Raw genomic sequence first — 13,861 nt, 5'->3', positions numbered from 1 at the left:
TTACTGCACTACAATATTTTGAAAACTTTAGTTACTAGTTACTTTGCAGATATAAATCATTATATTATAATGCATATATTAACCACTTTATTTTATACATAGGCTATTTGAAAATAGCCGATCTACAAGCTCACAACGCGATGCATCGCGGCGCGTTGTGAGCATGTAGATCTGCTATTTTCAAACATTTTAGTACTTTTACTTTTGGTACTTTAAGCACATTTTGATACCAATACTTTTGTACTTTTACTCAAGCACATTTTTAATTCCGGACTTTTACTTGTAACAGAGTACTTCTGCATTGCAGTATTGATACTTTTACTTAAGTAAAACACTTGAGTACTTTTTTCAGTAGGCTACTGTGTGAAACACAGACACTTGGGCACGCAGATATCGGCGGTGTTTGATAGAAACCTTAAAAGATGAGCAGGAGTTTGAATGTCATTATGCCGTTCTGCTTTCAAACGGTTTGTTTATTTTTCCGCTTGTTAGAAACTTTAAGGGAAAACGGCTGTTCAGAATGACATGAAACTTCCAGGAAAGGAGAGGTGGGGAATTTGTCCTTGAATAATTACTGTCGAGACACAGTAGTCAGATTTATATGTTATATGCTATATGTTTAGAAAAGGAAAATCGGATTTTGAAATGCTAAAGAAATGCTAAAGATTACAGCACCAACAAAGCTGTCCAATCGGCAAAACCTGCCAATCACAGACTTGTATCAAGGTTGTTAATCACATTGTTTCATGAAGCTGTGCGATGCACACATGCTCACAAGCATCGGTAAGTGGAAATACGACGTTTTCCGATGCTCCAGGGGTGTTTCCAAGCCCAAATGAACTGATGTCTCCTTCGTTTCATTAGCAGGACTTGAGCCTGTCAGTGCCGGGTGCTCCAGCAAACATAATCGGCCGTGTTCGTGGGAGGGAAGCCGGCAGGGAAGGCTGATCTTTGTGGCTGAACTAGCGACTCTTACAGGTTGGTTGGGGACACAATGTTCAGCGGGGAGAAGAACTAGGTTGGATAGCGACTGGTGTGTATTGGAGGAGACACATGTGACATGCTCATCTATACCCTCCCACATTACCAACTAGGGGTTAGCAGCAACAGGGACTACACATGTGAGGGGGAAATTGGCATAACGACTAACGACTAAATGGACTAAATTTCTTTGTTTAATTGACAATAGCTTTGTCAGAAATATTCAAATGTACTTTCAAGCTAAGAACAAAAAGGGTCTGACCCGCCTTTGCCTTGCTACAGTACCTAGAAAAAACACTGACTCTGTATTTGTTCTGTTTAAAGTTGAGCAGGGTGTTTAGTGCCTGGCACCCATTGTATGTGTCAAAATCCCTTTGTTCACAGAGTGACGGGAGAGAATCATACATGTAGGTCATTTACCCTAATAAATTCTTATGACCAATGTTTTACAAAATCTCCACCAGCAATTGCACTGTTTTTGCAATGAACTGGAATATGTACTGAGACATCTGTCATATTGTCCTTGTGGCTTGTGGTGGTCCTTGTGTATCTAGTGTCTGTTTTTAATTCTACAATTGAAATGAAAGGCACATTTCCACATTATGTAGACAATAACGCTTTCTATTCTATTTAAATTCTTCACCCTTACGCAGTAAAAACATTCAGTGTTTAATCCATTTGTATCTCAGAGAGAGTGCAAATGTATTTAACCATTACATTTGTGGGTCCGTTTGGTTACATTTGCAGTCTGATATTACGGTATTTAACACACTCTCTGAGTTTTTTTTGTTAATACAAATTTGATCCCACGATTTTGTAACCCATTTTTTCACCAAGTGCCAATTACCTAAGCATCAGTGGCGTAACGCAGAATCGCGGGGCCTCCCTGCGGGAGTTTCACGTGAGGCCCACACACATGCACGCGCGCTGCAACCTGCGCGCGTGCACGGAAAAAAAGAACGGGTCTAATTCGGGTCTAATTCTGGTCTAATTGGGTTCTATTTGACCAATATAAATCAACTTTTTTCTTTTTTTTGCTGTAAAAATATTTGTATCAGCGCAGGCGGGGCCCCACCTGCTGGTGGCCCCCCCGCACCGCATCGCTTGCTACCCCTCCGTTACGCCACTGCTAAGCATGTAATCCTGGGCGCTACTCTCCCTCTGCCTGCCTGGGGAGAGCCCATGCTTCCTACAGTCTCGGAGTGTAAATAATTAACACCCCGGCATCCTTCTATCTCACCTGTGCAGAAGCTGTTCCAGGGCCTGCTGGAAGGTGGGCCTGAGGCTCTTCTCCAGCCAGAACTGAGGGTAGTAGGAGTAGCCCACGTGCGTGAGGCCCCGGTTCAGGTTGCTGTAGACCAGCATGTTGTGAGCCTTGCCCCACTCCTCCAGGCTGGAGTTCACCCGCTCCATCAGGAAGTACATCATGCCGCGGTTGGTGGAGTCTCCGATGAACAGCACCTGAGGAGGAGCAGACAGACGCGGGTTTGAGAGACACACACACACACAACCCAGGCCTGAAACTGATTTTCGTGCAATTTCACAGCACTTCATTGTGGTCAAACCAAGGAAGAATTTGTCTTGTTAGGTTTCGAGAGCCTGTAAGGCTTCGAACCCTATTACATCTCTACACTTTCACTATTATTATTATTATTCTTCCGCCGTTTTTGCCAGTTCTGGCCTAACCGCCTGGTCACTTCTTATGAAATTCGGCAATATGGTAGAGGGCTATGCCAAACGGCGAAAACCCGAAACTCACAACCATTGGCCAAAGGGTGGCGCTGTAGCACTCAATTGAACATGCCAACTTTGAACAGGTACAGCTCATGCCCTGTTCGACCTACAGCCATGAAACTTCGATACACACATGCGTCTCCTCATGCCTAACAACTTTCACTGTTTGACTTTTGACCTCTGACCTTTAGATCTCCCACCATTTCGAATTCTATGAAAAGCAGTAAAAAGCAGTAAAAAGCCTACTCCTCCTGGGATTTATGAGCAATCTGTACGAAACTGTATACACATGAACTTTGGACCAATGCCGACAGACGTAACTTAGCGGATTTTCCATAAGTGAAAACGTTAAGCTTTTATAAGCCAATGAAAATTGCAGCTTTTTTTTAATTATTCATCTGCCCCTAACACATACATGCAGACTCACATTTGTTTGACACTTTGCAATATTGTAGAGGGTCCTTCCAAGTATCACTGAAACCAATCTTACTCCAATTGGTCAAAGGGGGGCGCTATAGCAATTTTTTGAAAATGCAAACTTTAAACAGGCAAAAGTCATGCCTCGTTTGGCCGACAGCCGTTAAACCTGCTTACACATGTGCCTTGACTCATGAGGAACACATGTATCACTTTGACCAGTAAGCTCTGCCCTTAGATTGTCTGCAATTTTGAGCAGTTTGAAAAACATTTAAATCCAGGATTTCTGAGCAATTTGCATGAAAGTGTGTCAAATACATGTTTGAGGCCCTTTTTCACAGGTTCAGGTGTGTTGGTTCAATAGCTTGATCGCTTAATCATCTGCCTTGAAACCATAGGGTAGCCGGTTCGAATCCCACCTCAGGTAGACTTAATTATAATTGCATTGCACACAACATGACTATATCAATGAATACATGTGCAATTGTTAAAGATGACGAGAAATGAATACTTGAAAGTAGTTATTTTCAATGTATGACGTACTTCATTCGCGCTTTTGTTTTGTTTTGTTGGATTCTCCCTTTTCACTGTCTAAGGCTGTGTATTGGATAGCTCCACCAGTAGAGTGTGAGTCTCATGTGCCAAAGGTCCCTGGTTCGAATCCCACTTATTACAGTTCACATTTAAATTGCATTGTACAAAACATGACCCTGTTAATTCAGACATGTGCAATGTTTAGACAATAACACGAAATGCTTTTGAGAGTAGTTGTTTTTTATGTATGACATACTTTCTTGTGAAAATAGCCGATCTACAATCTCACACCTTTTTAGATAGCAACGCGTTGTGAGCTTGTAGATCGACTATTTTCCACTAGTTTCCATTCCGAAATATATTGAGCAGTTTGAAAAACATTTAAACCAAGGATTTCTGAGCAATTTGCGTGAAAGTGTGTCATGTGTGTAAACTCCCTTTTCACTAGTACAGGTCTGTTGGCCCAATGGCTTAATCATCTGCCTTGAAAACACAGGGTTCCTGGTGCGAATCCAACGTCATGTAGAATTCATTATAATTGCATTGCACACAACATGACTGTATCAATGAATGCATGTGCAATTGTTAACCAGTAAACTCCGCCCTTAGATTGTCTGCAATTTTGAGCAGTTTGAAAAACATTTAAATCCAGTATTTCTGAGCAATTTGCGTGAAAGTGTGTCATGTGTGTGAACTCCCTTTTCATCAGTTCGGGTCTGTTGGCCCAATGGCTTAATCATCTGCCTTGATACCAGAGCGTCGCCGGTTCAAATCTCACCTCATGCAGACCTCAACTCAATTGCATTACACACAACATGACTGTATCAATGCATAAACATGCAATTGTTAAATGAAACGCTTATTGAGAGTACTTGTTTTCAATGTATGATGTACTTCATTCCCTCTTTTGTTTTGTTTTGTTTTGTTGGATTCTCCCTTCTCACTGACCAAGGCTGTGGATTGAATAGCTTGATCAATACAGTGTTAGTCTCATGTGCCAAAGGTCCACGGCTCAAATCCCACTTGTCACAGTTTACATTTAAATTGCATTATGCAAAACATGACCCTGTTAATTCAGACATGTGCACTTTGCTCTCTCTCTCTCTCTCTCTCTCTCTCTCTCTCTCTCTCTCTCTCTCTCTCTCTCTCTCTCTCTCTCTCTCTCTCTCTCTCTCTCTCTCTCTCTCTCTCTCTCTCTCTCTCTCTCTCTCTCTCTCTCTCTCTCTCTCTCTCTCTCTCTCTCTCTCTCTCTCTCTCTCTCTCTCTCTCTCTCTCTCTCTCTCTCTCTCTCACTCTGTCACAGTCTGCCACTCTGTCACTGTCTGTCTGTCTGTCTGCCAGTCTGCCACTCTGCCACAGTATGTCTGTCTGCCAGTCTGCCACAGTCTGTCACAGTCTGCCAGTCTGCCACTCTGTCACAGTCTGCCAGTCTGCCACTCTGTCAAAGTCTGCCAGTCTGCCAGTCTGCCAGTCTGCCACTCTGTCAAAGTCTGCCAGTCTGCCAGTCTGCCACTCTTGTCACAGTCTGCCAGTCTGCCATTATTCTCGAAACCGCTAATTGCTGCTTGCAGCTATATTTTTGATTATAGTCGTGCCGTTTGACAGGCACCAAGTCCTTCTAATGAAACGAAAACAGTTTACATTTGTGTAAACCTCCTTATAAATGTAATTCTTCCTCACAATACACATTTACAGTTTAAAGTACCAGTTACGCTTTCAATTTCAACGGTTATTGTTGGATACACTCTAGTCTCCATATATGGGCATGTTACATTTGTTGGCATGGAGATTTTGCGGCCTGAAAATATGCACATATGGGCATGTTCCGTTTGTGACATCCGACGTCCATCCGACGTCTGCAATTTTTTATATAGGATATATTTTCATTGTTTTTATGATTTAGTTTTTTTCATTTTCCTCTTCTTTCCAATTGCCCAGTAATCTCAATACTTTTATAGTCTTATATGCTGCATTTACATGCATCCAAGTGAAACTTTGCAATGAGTGATAGACTAGAGCATATATGAATTAACTATTTGATCCTGATTGACTGACATGATGAAAGATAGCGGGTTATTGTTAGTTGTTAGTTGCTGCTATCCCTCATGTATAAACTGTCAAATGTGTTTTACCTGATGGCCAAACGAAGCTGTCATGAATCCCTCCTGATCTCCCCGTATTCATATTTAATTCATGCTCCATGTCGGTTAGTTTGCATTACGTTATACAGTTTGGCACCGATGTTTTCAACTCACAATGAAACGGTTATTGTCTGAGTTATGACCAGCAGACTAGAAGCCAATTGAGACTTCCTGTTCGTACTGCTTTAAAAGAGCAGTAAATTGCAGGGTTTCATCGTGGCAAACTGACAGCTGCGGAGGGACAGAGGAAGAGTTTTCTGAATGATAAATGGGAGTTATGTTTTTTTTTATAACACTGAGAACACTAGTATCATGCTTCCTGTGAACTGGGATTGGCTGGGTTAGCTTTAGGACCATGAACATACGTCTCCCTTAAAGCTACAAACAGAAGAGCCAAGACTCCTCATCAAACGAGTATTCCTGGAGGACCCTTGGGGTGTGTGTGTGTGTGTGTGTGCGTGCGTGTGTGTGTGCGTGGCATGTGGCCTCAGGGCTGGTCACATCACCCAGGGCTGCGATCCAGCTCTTGGCCTGTATGCCATGATACCACCTCTCACTATGCTCTCACACTTCCTGTCTTTAGAATAAAGACTAAAGCAGCCAAGAGGAAATCTTTAAAAGAAAGACGTACTTTATCGTTCATGTGCGTGTGCGTGTGCGTGTGCGTGTGCGTGTGTGTGTGTGTGTGTGTGTGTGTGTGTGCGTGTGTGTGTGTGTGTGTGTGTGCGTGTGTGCATCTGTGCTAGTGTAATTTCACAGGAACATAGACATATTGGATCAGTAACTTGTTCCCAGTACATTCTGAGTGGCTGCTGGCTGTGCGGCATATCTAGAGTTTTGGGTTGCTATGCGGCCTCCATATCACCCTAACGGGTGTTTTTGATAAATCTAACATGTTAAAAAGAATTTGAAGTTACAATGGTTTGTATGTCTGATAAAATTAATATCAAATATCTAAATACTGAATCAAGCAACTTAAAAACTGTCTGGGGGGCTCACAAAAGCCTACTCAGACGATAAAATGACCCAATTTCTTTTTAAGTGAAATGTCCCTTTAAGTAACAAATATGAGTACAAGTAACCTCTGAATTTATCGCAACCCAAAACTCTAGATATGAAGGCTGCATAGCAACCCAAAACTCTAGATATGAAGGTCACATAGCAACCTTAAACTCTAGATATGAAGGCTGCATAGCAACCCAAAACTCTAGATATGAAGGCTGCATAGCAACCCTAGATTTAAAAAAATACATTTCAGTTCATGAGATTTTTATTTCTTTTCTGGGATCCCAAGTTATTTGTATTCTGAGAGTGTATCGATATGAAAAAAATGTGTACATATCTGCACAATCCCGGAGTTAGAGACCCGTAAGAGTTCATTTGGTTATCAATGATTTAGCTGGGGACCCCCTGGAATCTGCTCAAAGACGCCCTGGGGGGTCCCCGGACCTCAGAACCAATGCTGTACATCAGCTGGTTGAATCAAACAGTGCCCATCATAAGGTACTTTTCTAGCCTAGCGCAACTCCCTAACATCCCTGCAGACTCCCCTCTGGTGCGGGCGTTGAGTTGGTCCATGAATGATGACTTCCCTCTCCAGTTACTTCTAATAGAAAGCTGTCAGCTCTGCTTACAGCCAGGTCACTCTCTTAGCGAGGGGTAAGGCTAACATCAGGTACTAACTAGCCGTAGCCAGATATGACTCATGAAGTGCTGCCTGGGGACCCCAAATGATGCCAGCTTTACACGGCAGCGCTGGAAACGGTATGTTTTCCATGTGCACACGGCGGGGTGTGTGAACGTATGTGTGCATCAGTGGTGCAAAGTAATTAAGTACATTTACTCAAGTACTGTACTTAAGTGCACTTTTTGAGGATTTTTTTAATTTACTGGAGTTCCCATTTTCAATACTTTTACTTTACATTATATTACATTACATTACATTACATTACATTACATTACATTACATTACATTATAGTCATTTAGCAGATGCTTTTATCCAAAGCAACTTACCATAAGTGCATTCAACATAGGTAGGCAAGGAAACTACTAATCACCAGAGGTCTTACATGCATTCTCTTCTAAAACAAGCAACTAAGAGTATACCTAGCGCTAAAGTAAAAGTACAATATATCAGCTACCTACTTTCTTAAACAGATGAGACAAATAGGAAAATCAAATGAGCAAGAGCTAAAACAAATAAGTGTATCGAATAAACAAGATCCAAAAAAACAAGGCCTCGTTTCTTTTTTACTTCTACTCCACTACATCTCAGAGGCAAATATTGTACTTTTACTCCACTACAATTATTTGAAAACTTTAGTTACTAGTTACTTTGCAGATTTAGATTATCAGAAAACCACTTCACTTCAGCCCTACATATATTTCAGCCATTTGAAAATAGCAGATCTACAAGCTCACAATGTGTCGCGATGCGACACATTGTGAGCTTGTAGATCTGCTATTTTCAAAATAGTTTTTTACACATTTTGAACTTGTGAAATGCACAACTGAATACTTTTGGTACTTTAGTTTAAATACATTTTGCACCACTGCGTATGTGCATGAGAGATAGCCCTGACAGTCGGACTCCTGCAGAGCCATGGCGTAAACGTAAAATCAGACGGAAATTGTTTTACAGTTGTCTTGTGTGTGTGTCTGTGTTGATAGATGACAACGTTCCCATCCTACTTGTCTCTAACAGTAGTTCACAATGGCCTCTTATTATTATTACAGACTGGATTCCGTTTTTTCTTCTTCTTCTAACAGTTGATTTAGAGTTGATTTAAGGCCTTCAAAGCAAAGTCGACAGGTGTTGAGAGAGTTGAAGAGCAAAAATATGTATTTGAAGCTCCAGGCAGAACGTCAAACAGAAGACAATGGAGCAAAGATTTATGGGCCAACCGAGTTGAATGGAAGATGGACAACAGACTTCATTTCCCCCCGGTTGTATGACGGTGTACCTCGCTGAGAGTAGCTGATCTCCAAGCTCACAAAGCGTCGTATTGCAAGGCGTTGTGAGCTTGTAGATAGCTATTTTTGGCTTTTCTTCAGGTTACAGACTCCCAAGTATTAGGTCAGTAATGAGATGGTAATGTCTGTTTCTATACAAAGCTTGCTTTTCGTGTATAGGCTTTCCTCTTCTTTGTCACTGTGAGTGCCAAATCATGGATCTAGCCTATGCCAAATGACATTGGCTAGCCTGTTGCTCCAGGAAACTTTGATAGGTGTTGGCTCTAAGCACCAAACTCTGAGCCACATATGAGACACATCCATATGCAATACTTTAATGTTGACGTGTAGACATGTGAGTTTGGGGAAATGTGTTTTTTTTTTACACAGTTGTCGTGAGGGATTTTCTTTTCTCACATATTCAGACCACAAAAGTATTGCGCGTGCACTTATGTGCGTGCGTGCGTGTGGCCTTTACGCCTCTTACCTCCGATTATCTGTAAAAAATATTTATGAAACCCTTGCAGCACCTTCTGCATTCTCAAACTTTTTCCATGTCAAGGAATGATATGTATTTGGCCGCGGACCCCCATCTCAAAATATTTTGTTCCAGGGACCCCCCAGAAGCAAAGAATTGAGTTACAAATCGTCACCTTAGCTAATGGCCTAAGTCATTTTTTGAGGAAAATGATATTTTAGTCAGCTCCTCATGACACTGGCCACCTCTGGTAAAATCGCCCATCTCCTAATTGAAAAGGATCATGCGGTTCACTCCCCTTTTAGTATAATGGCCTAACTCCCTAGTGTGACTTAGGCCAAAATAGGCATTTTTTTTGGCTAAGTCACTTGTTTTTGTGACTTGGGCCAAATTATTTACTGATTTAGGCAATTTTTAAAACTTTTTTTTGGGTCAGATTTAATCCTATTTAAACCTATTTAAATCTCTTATGTTACATAACTGACAGACAGTGTTATTTTAATTTTAATAGTCATAATTTTTTATAAACATTTTGTGTGAAATGATTAAGAAATATCATAGTTTTGTTTTGGATCAGTTTTTCATTTTTCCTGAAAAAAAAAAAAAAAGACATATGCCATTAGTTTAGCAAGGTGACGAAATGTTCCCTGTAAAATATGTATATTCAAAGATTTGCACACATTTTCAGATTTTTCAAAAATAGCAGATCGGCAAGCTCATAGTGCGGCACCGAGTGCCGGGCTATGAGCTTGTATATCTGCTAGTTTTTAATAGCCAAAGTCTAAAAGGTTAAAGTGGTTCAAATGATTGTGATGTTACATGAACACATTTAGCTGGGGACCCCCTGGAACCCCTGGGGGTCCCTGGAACCCACTTTGAGAACCAATGATTTTAGTTAACTAGTCTGGCCTTCCCTCCCCCATCCTGCTGCCAGAAGAAGCTCCAAGTACAAGAGTGGGATGGTTAGAGAAACAGGACACTGAGGACAAAGATGGAGAAGGACTTGCAAACACAGCTCCAGTTGGAACCAAACCAGCGACATTACAATTATTGTATCTTGTTGACGCACTATCCAGACAGTTACCATCCGGTTGCACCCAAACTGATGGTATTTCTGCAACAATATCTCACATAACACACAACCGTGTGTCCTAAAGCATGCAAAGGACCCCAAAATACCCGTAGCATCTGGCTGCTGCACCCCTATGGTGAAATTGCTAAACACATTCACCGCCAGGTGCTATGCATCCACTTTTTTTTAGCTGCTGCCAGCGTTTTTTTTACCTGTTTGACGATCTATGGCACGCCGCAGAAGCCACAACGCGCACGCACATGTAACCAAAAAGTGTCCGTGGGGTGGTGGAGAGTCCCTTCTATCCACTGGAAAAAATAAATTACTGCGATCCGCCATTTTAGAGTGATCGTGCGTTGAAAATGGCTGGTTTTCACCACACAAAAAAAAGAAGCAGTTTTTCTCCAAATCCCATCAGTGGAGCGGACGGACGAGACGTTTTTTTGGGATGACGTCACATCCATTGATTCCTTCTCGGGGAGTCGCGGGATCATTCCTGTGCTTCCACAAGAAAGTCATTGCGACCCCCCGCAATATAACGTTCCCTTGCTATAGGCCGTTGAAAATAGCATGTCTCGCCAAAAATACATAGTAAAACACAGGAGGCGAGATACAGGCGATTTCCCAAATACGTTAACCAGGAAGTGAATGGAGCAGTACACATTGGGGGTTCACGTCATTGTACTGTTACTGTGCTTAACAATATGAACCTTTGCCCCGCTCACCTTTTTGTCTGTCATGCACTCCTGCAGCTGGATGTTGTCCAACAGAGGGTGGTAGCAGCCCTCGGGTTGCCAGCTTATCTCTCGCCAGTCGCAGGTACGGTTATCGGCACAGCTGAGGCACGGGACGACCCAGCGGCCTTGTGAGTGAAGGGCATGAGAGAAAAGAGAGGGAGAGACGGGGGAAAGGTGAAACAGACCGTTAGACATGTGGTGGAAGAAGTACTCTGATATTTTACTTAAAGGTAGGCTCTGCTATTTTCAAATAGCCTAGGTATAAAATAGGGCTAAAGTGGTACAGTATGTATATGTTTTATAAAATAATAATGTATATCTGCAAAGTGACTAGTAAGTCACTAACTAAAGTTTTCAAGTACTTGAAGTGGAGTAAAAGTACACTATTTGCCTCTGAGATGTAATGGAGTAGAAGTAAAAGTATTGGAAATTGGAAATACACAAGGTGCCAATACCTCAAAATTGTACTTAAGTACTGTACAGTACTTGAGTACATGTACTCACTGCTGTTAGACATATTTTGTGCTGATAGACGGCCTGACAGGCAAGCAGATAATTATGGGGGAGCGTAGCAAACGAAACACCACGCACCGAGTAACTCTTGCCAAGAAGTATGATAATTCTAATTCTTTAAGCACAGAGCTTTCTGGACTGACATGTTCTCCTCTTCCCCGCAGAGAAGGATATTGAAATTTTACAGCACAGCTTGACAACTAACTCACCTGTTGCATTTAAATCAAAGGCCAGAGTGAAGCAGCTGCTTAAATCCTCCAAAAGGCCTAGAATACCATAGATGAAGCCATCATGCTGCAGGGCTTTGTACCCAGAGAACAACGCACGTACGCACACACGCACGCAGGCACGCATGCACGCATGCATGCATGAACGCAAGCACGCATGCACACATGCACGCACGCACGCAGTGGTGGAAGAAGTACACAGATATTTTACTTAAGTAAAAGTAGCAATACCACAATATAAAAAGTACCTCTGTGTTCAAAATGTTACTTGAGTAAAAGTACAAAAGTATGGGCATCAAAATATACTTAAAGTACCAAAAGTAAAAGTACTAACAGGTTTGAAAACAGCAGATCTACAAGCTCACAACGCGTTGCAATTGCGACGCGTTGTGAGCTTGTAGATCGGCTATTTTCAAATAGCCTATAGGGCTTAAGTGGCTAATGTGTGTTTTATGATATCATAATTTATACCTGCAAAGTAACTAGTAACTAAAGTTTTCAAATAATTGAAAGAGTAAGAGTAAAATATTTGTCTCTGAGATGTAGTGGAGTAGAAGTAAAAGTGTTGAAAATGGGAAATACTCCAGTAAAGGAAAAACATCAAAAGGGTACTTAAGTACCTGAGTAAATGTACCTGGTTACTTTACACCACTGCGCTTGCTTGCACACACACACACACACACACACACACACACACACACACACACACACACACACACACACACACACACACACACACACACACACACACACACACACACACACACACAACAGTGTCACAGTGTTTTGGATTATAGACGAAACCAACCTGGCACGTCCCCAGATGTGCAAGGCCGAAGGGGAGCCTGGGACTCGCCTGATGTCTTGGACCCCGGAAGAGGCTGCAGGCCACAGGGCTTTCCTGGCTGCACGATCAACCCACAGTCCTGTGCAATGGAGATAAACAGAGCAATGAGTAATGTCATTATCATTAAAAGGTACTTTAAATGTAAGTTGATCACTAAAAGATAAAAATGTTCACATGTTAAGATGCATTTGCATGTCATCAGAATTGCATTCCAATGAAGAGCGGGCGCTGATCTCTAAATTGGGGGTCCCATGCCAAGGACCCCCAAATAGCCATAGCCTATGGCTGTTGCCCTCCTATTGCAAAAGGCCTTAAAAAAAGTGAAAATAATTTAGTTGATCATGAGCTGTATATCTGCTATTTTTGAATAGCCCAAAGTATAAAATAATGGCTAAAAATCTAAAATGAGTTCCCGGATTGAATGCGTTCAAAGTGAACCACAAACAGTCTGTTCTGCTGCAACTCCACTGACTGCACTGCTAGTGTTTACTGCTAACTTCCAGGAACTGAACAGAAGCTCCATGATCCAGAAATTGCTGTGAAAGCGTTTTTTTTCTTCTCTTCATTTGAGTGAATGCAGTTGTTGGCACTCTCTCTTTACACCACTCTAGCTGGGGGAGGGGGGGGTCACCCAATCCTGACTAATGAGTGTCAACACAGTGTGGGTGACAATGGTGGCTGAGCAAACCATGTAAAAAAAACAAAAACTCTATGCTTGACCCGGGGGCCGGGGCTCTGTACTTGGCCTGCTCTTACACTGAAAGTATAGTCGATCTACAAGTGCTGTGTTTGTGACACGTTGCGAGGTTGTAGATCTGCTATTTTTGGGCGCATGTTCCCCCAAGGGATGCTGCATGGGGTTCAAGGGGTTAATGATGGCACACGTCCCAAAGCATTCAACAAAGCCCGCCGCCGTGTTAAACTGTTGTTGTCTGGGTGAGGGAAAGTCAGTGAAGCTTGTGTGTGTGTGTGTGTGTGTGTGTGTGTGTGTGTGTGTGTGTGTGTGTGTGTGTGTGTGTGTGTGTGTGTGTGTGTGTGTGTGTGTGTGTGTGTGTGTGTGTGTGTGTGTGTGTGTGTGTGCGCGCGTGTGCGTGTATAGTGTGCGTGTGCATGTGCGTGTGCGTGCGCGTGCGCGCGCACGTGCGGCAGGAGGGAGGGTTTCACAAAGGTAATGTAACACATTCAGATCAGTCGGGAGAAAGGAGGAGAAAGATTTCTGTGTTGACA

General features: G+C 42.3%; 1 protein-coding gene across 1 annotated transcript in view; it reads right to left on the bottom strand.

The window, feature by feature from the left end:
- cped1 (cadherin-like and PC-esterase domain containing 1) overlaps positions 1 to 13,861 on the bottom strand; it is a gene marked incomplete at both ends in the record, with an annotated part of 97,111 nt that overhangs the window by 6,767 nt on the left and 76,483 nt on the right. The window contains 3 exons of the mRNA XM_084050191.1: positions 2,222 to 2,442; positions 11,036 to 11,172; positions 12,596 to 12,713. Coding sequence (XP_083906317.1) covers positions 2,222 to 2,442; positions 11,036 to 11,172; positions 12,596 to 12,713 — 476 coding nt within the window. The remainder of the gene's footprint in view (positions 1 to 2,221; positions 2,443 to 11,035; positions 11,173 to 12,595; positions 12,714 to 13,861) is intronic.

This window comes from Gymnoscopelus microlampas (genome assembly GCF_963454915.1).
Source record: "Gymnoscopelus microlampas genome assembly, chromosome: 23".
NCBI classification, from domain to species: Eukaryota; Metazoa; Chordata; class Actinopteri; order Myctophiformes; family Myctophidae; genus Gymnoscopelus; species Gymnoscopelus microlampas.
This window is presented reverse-complemented; position numbering and strand designations above follow the sequence as displayed.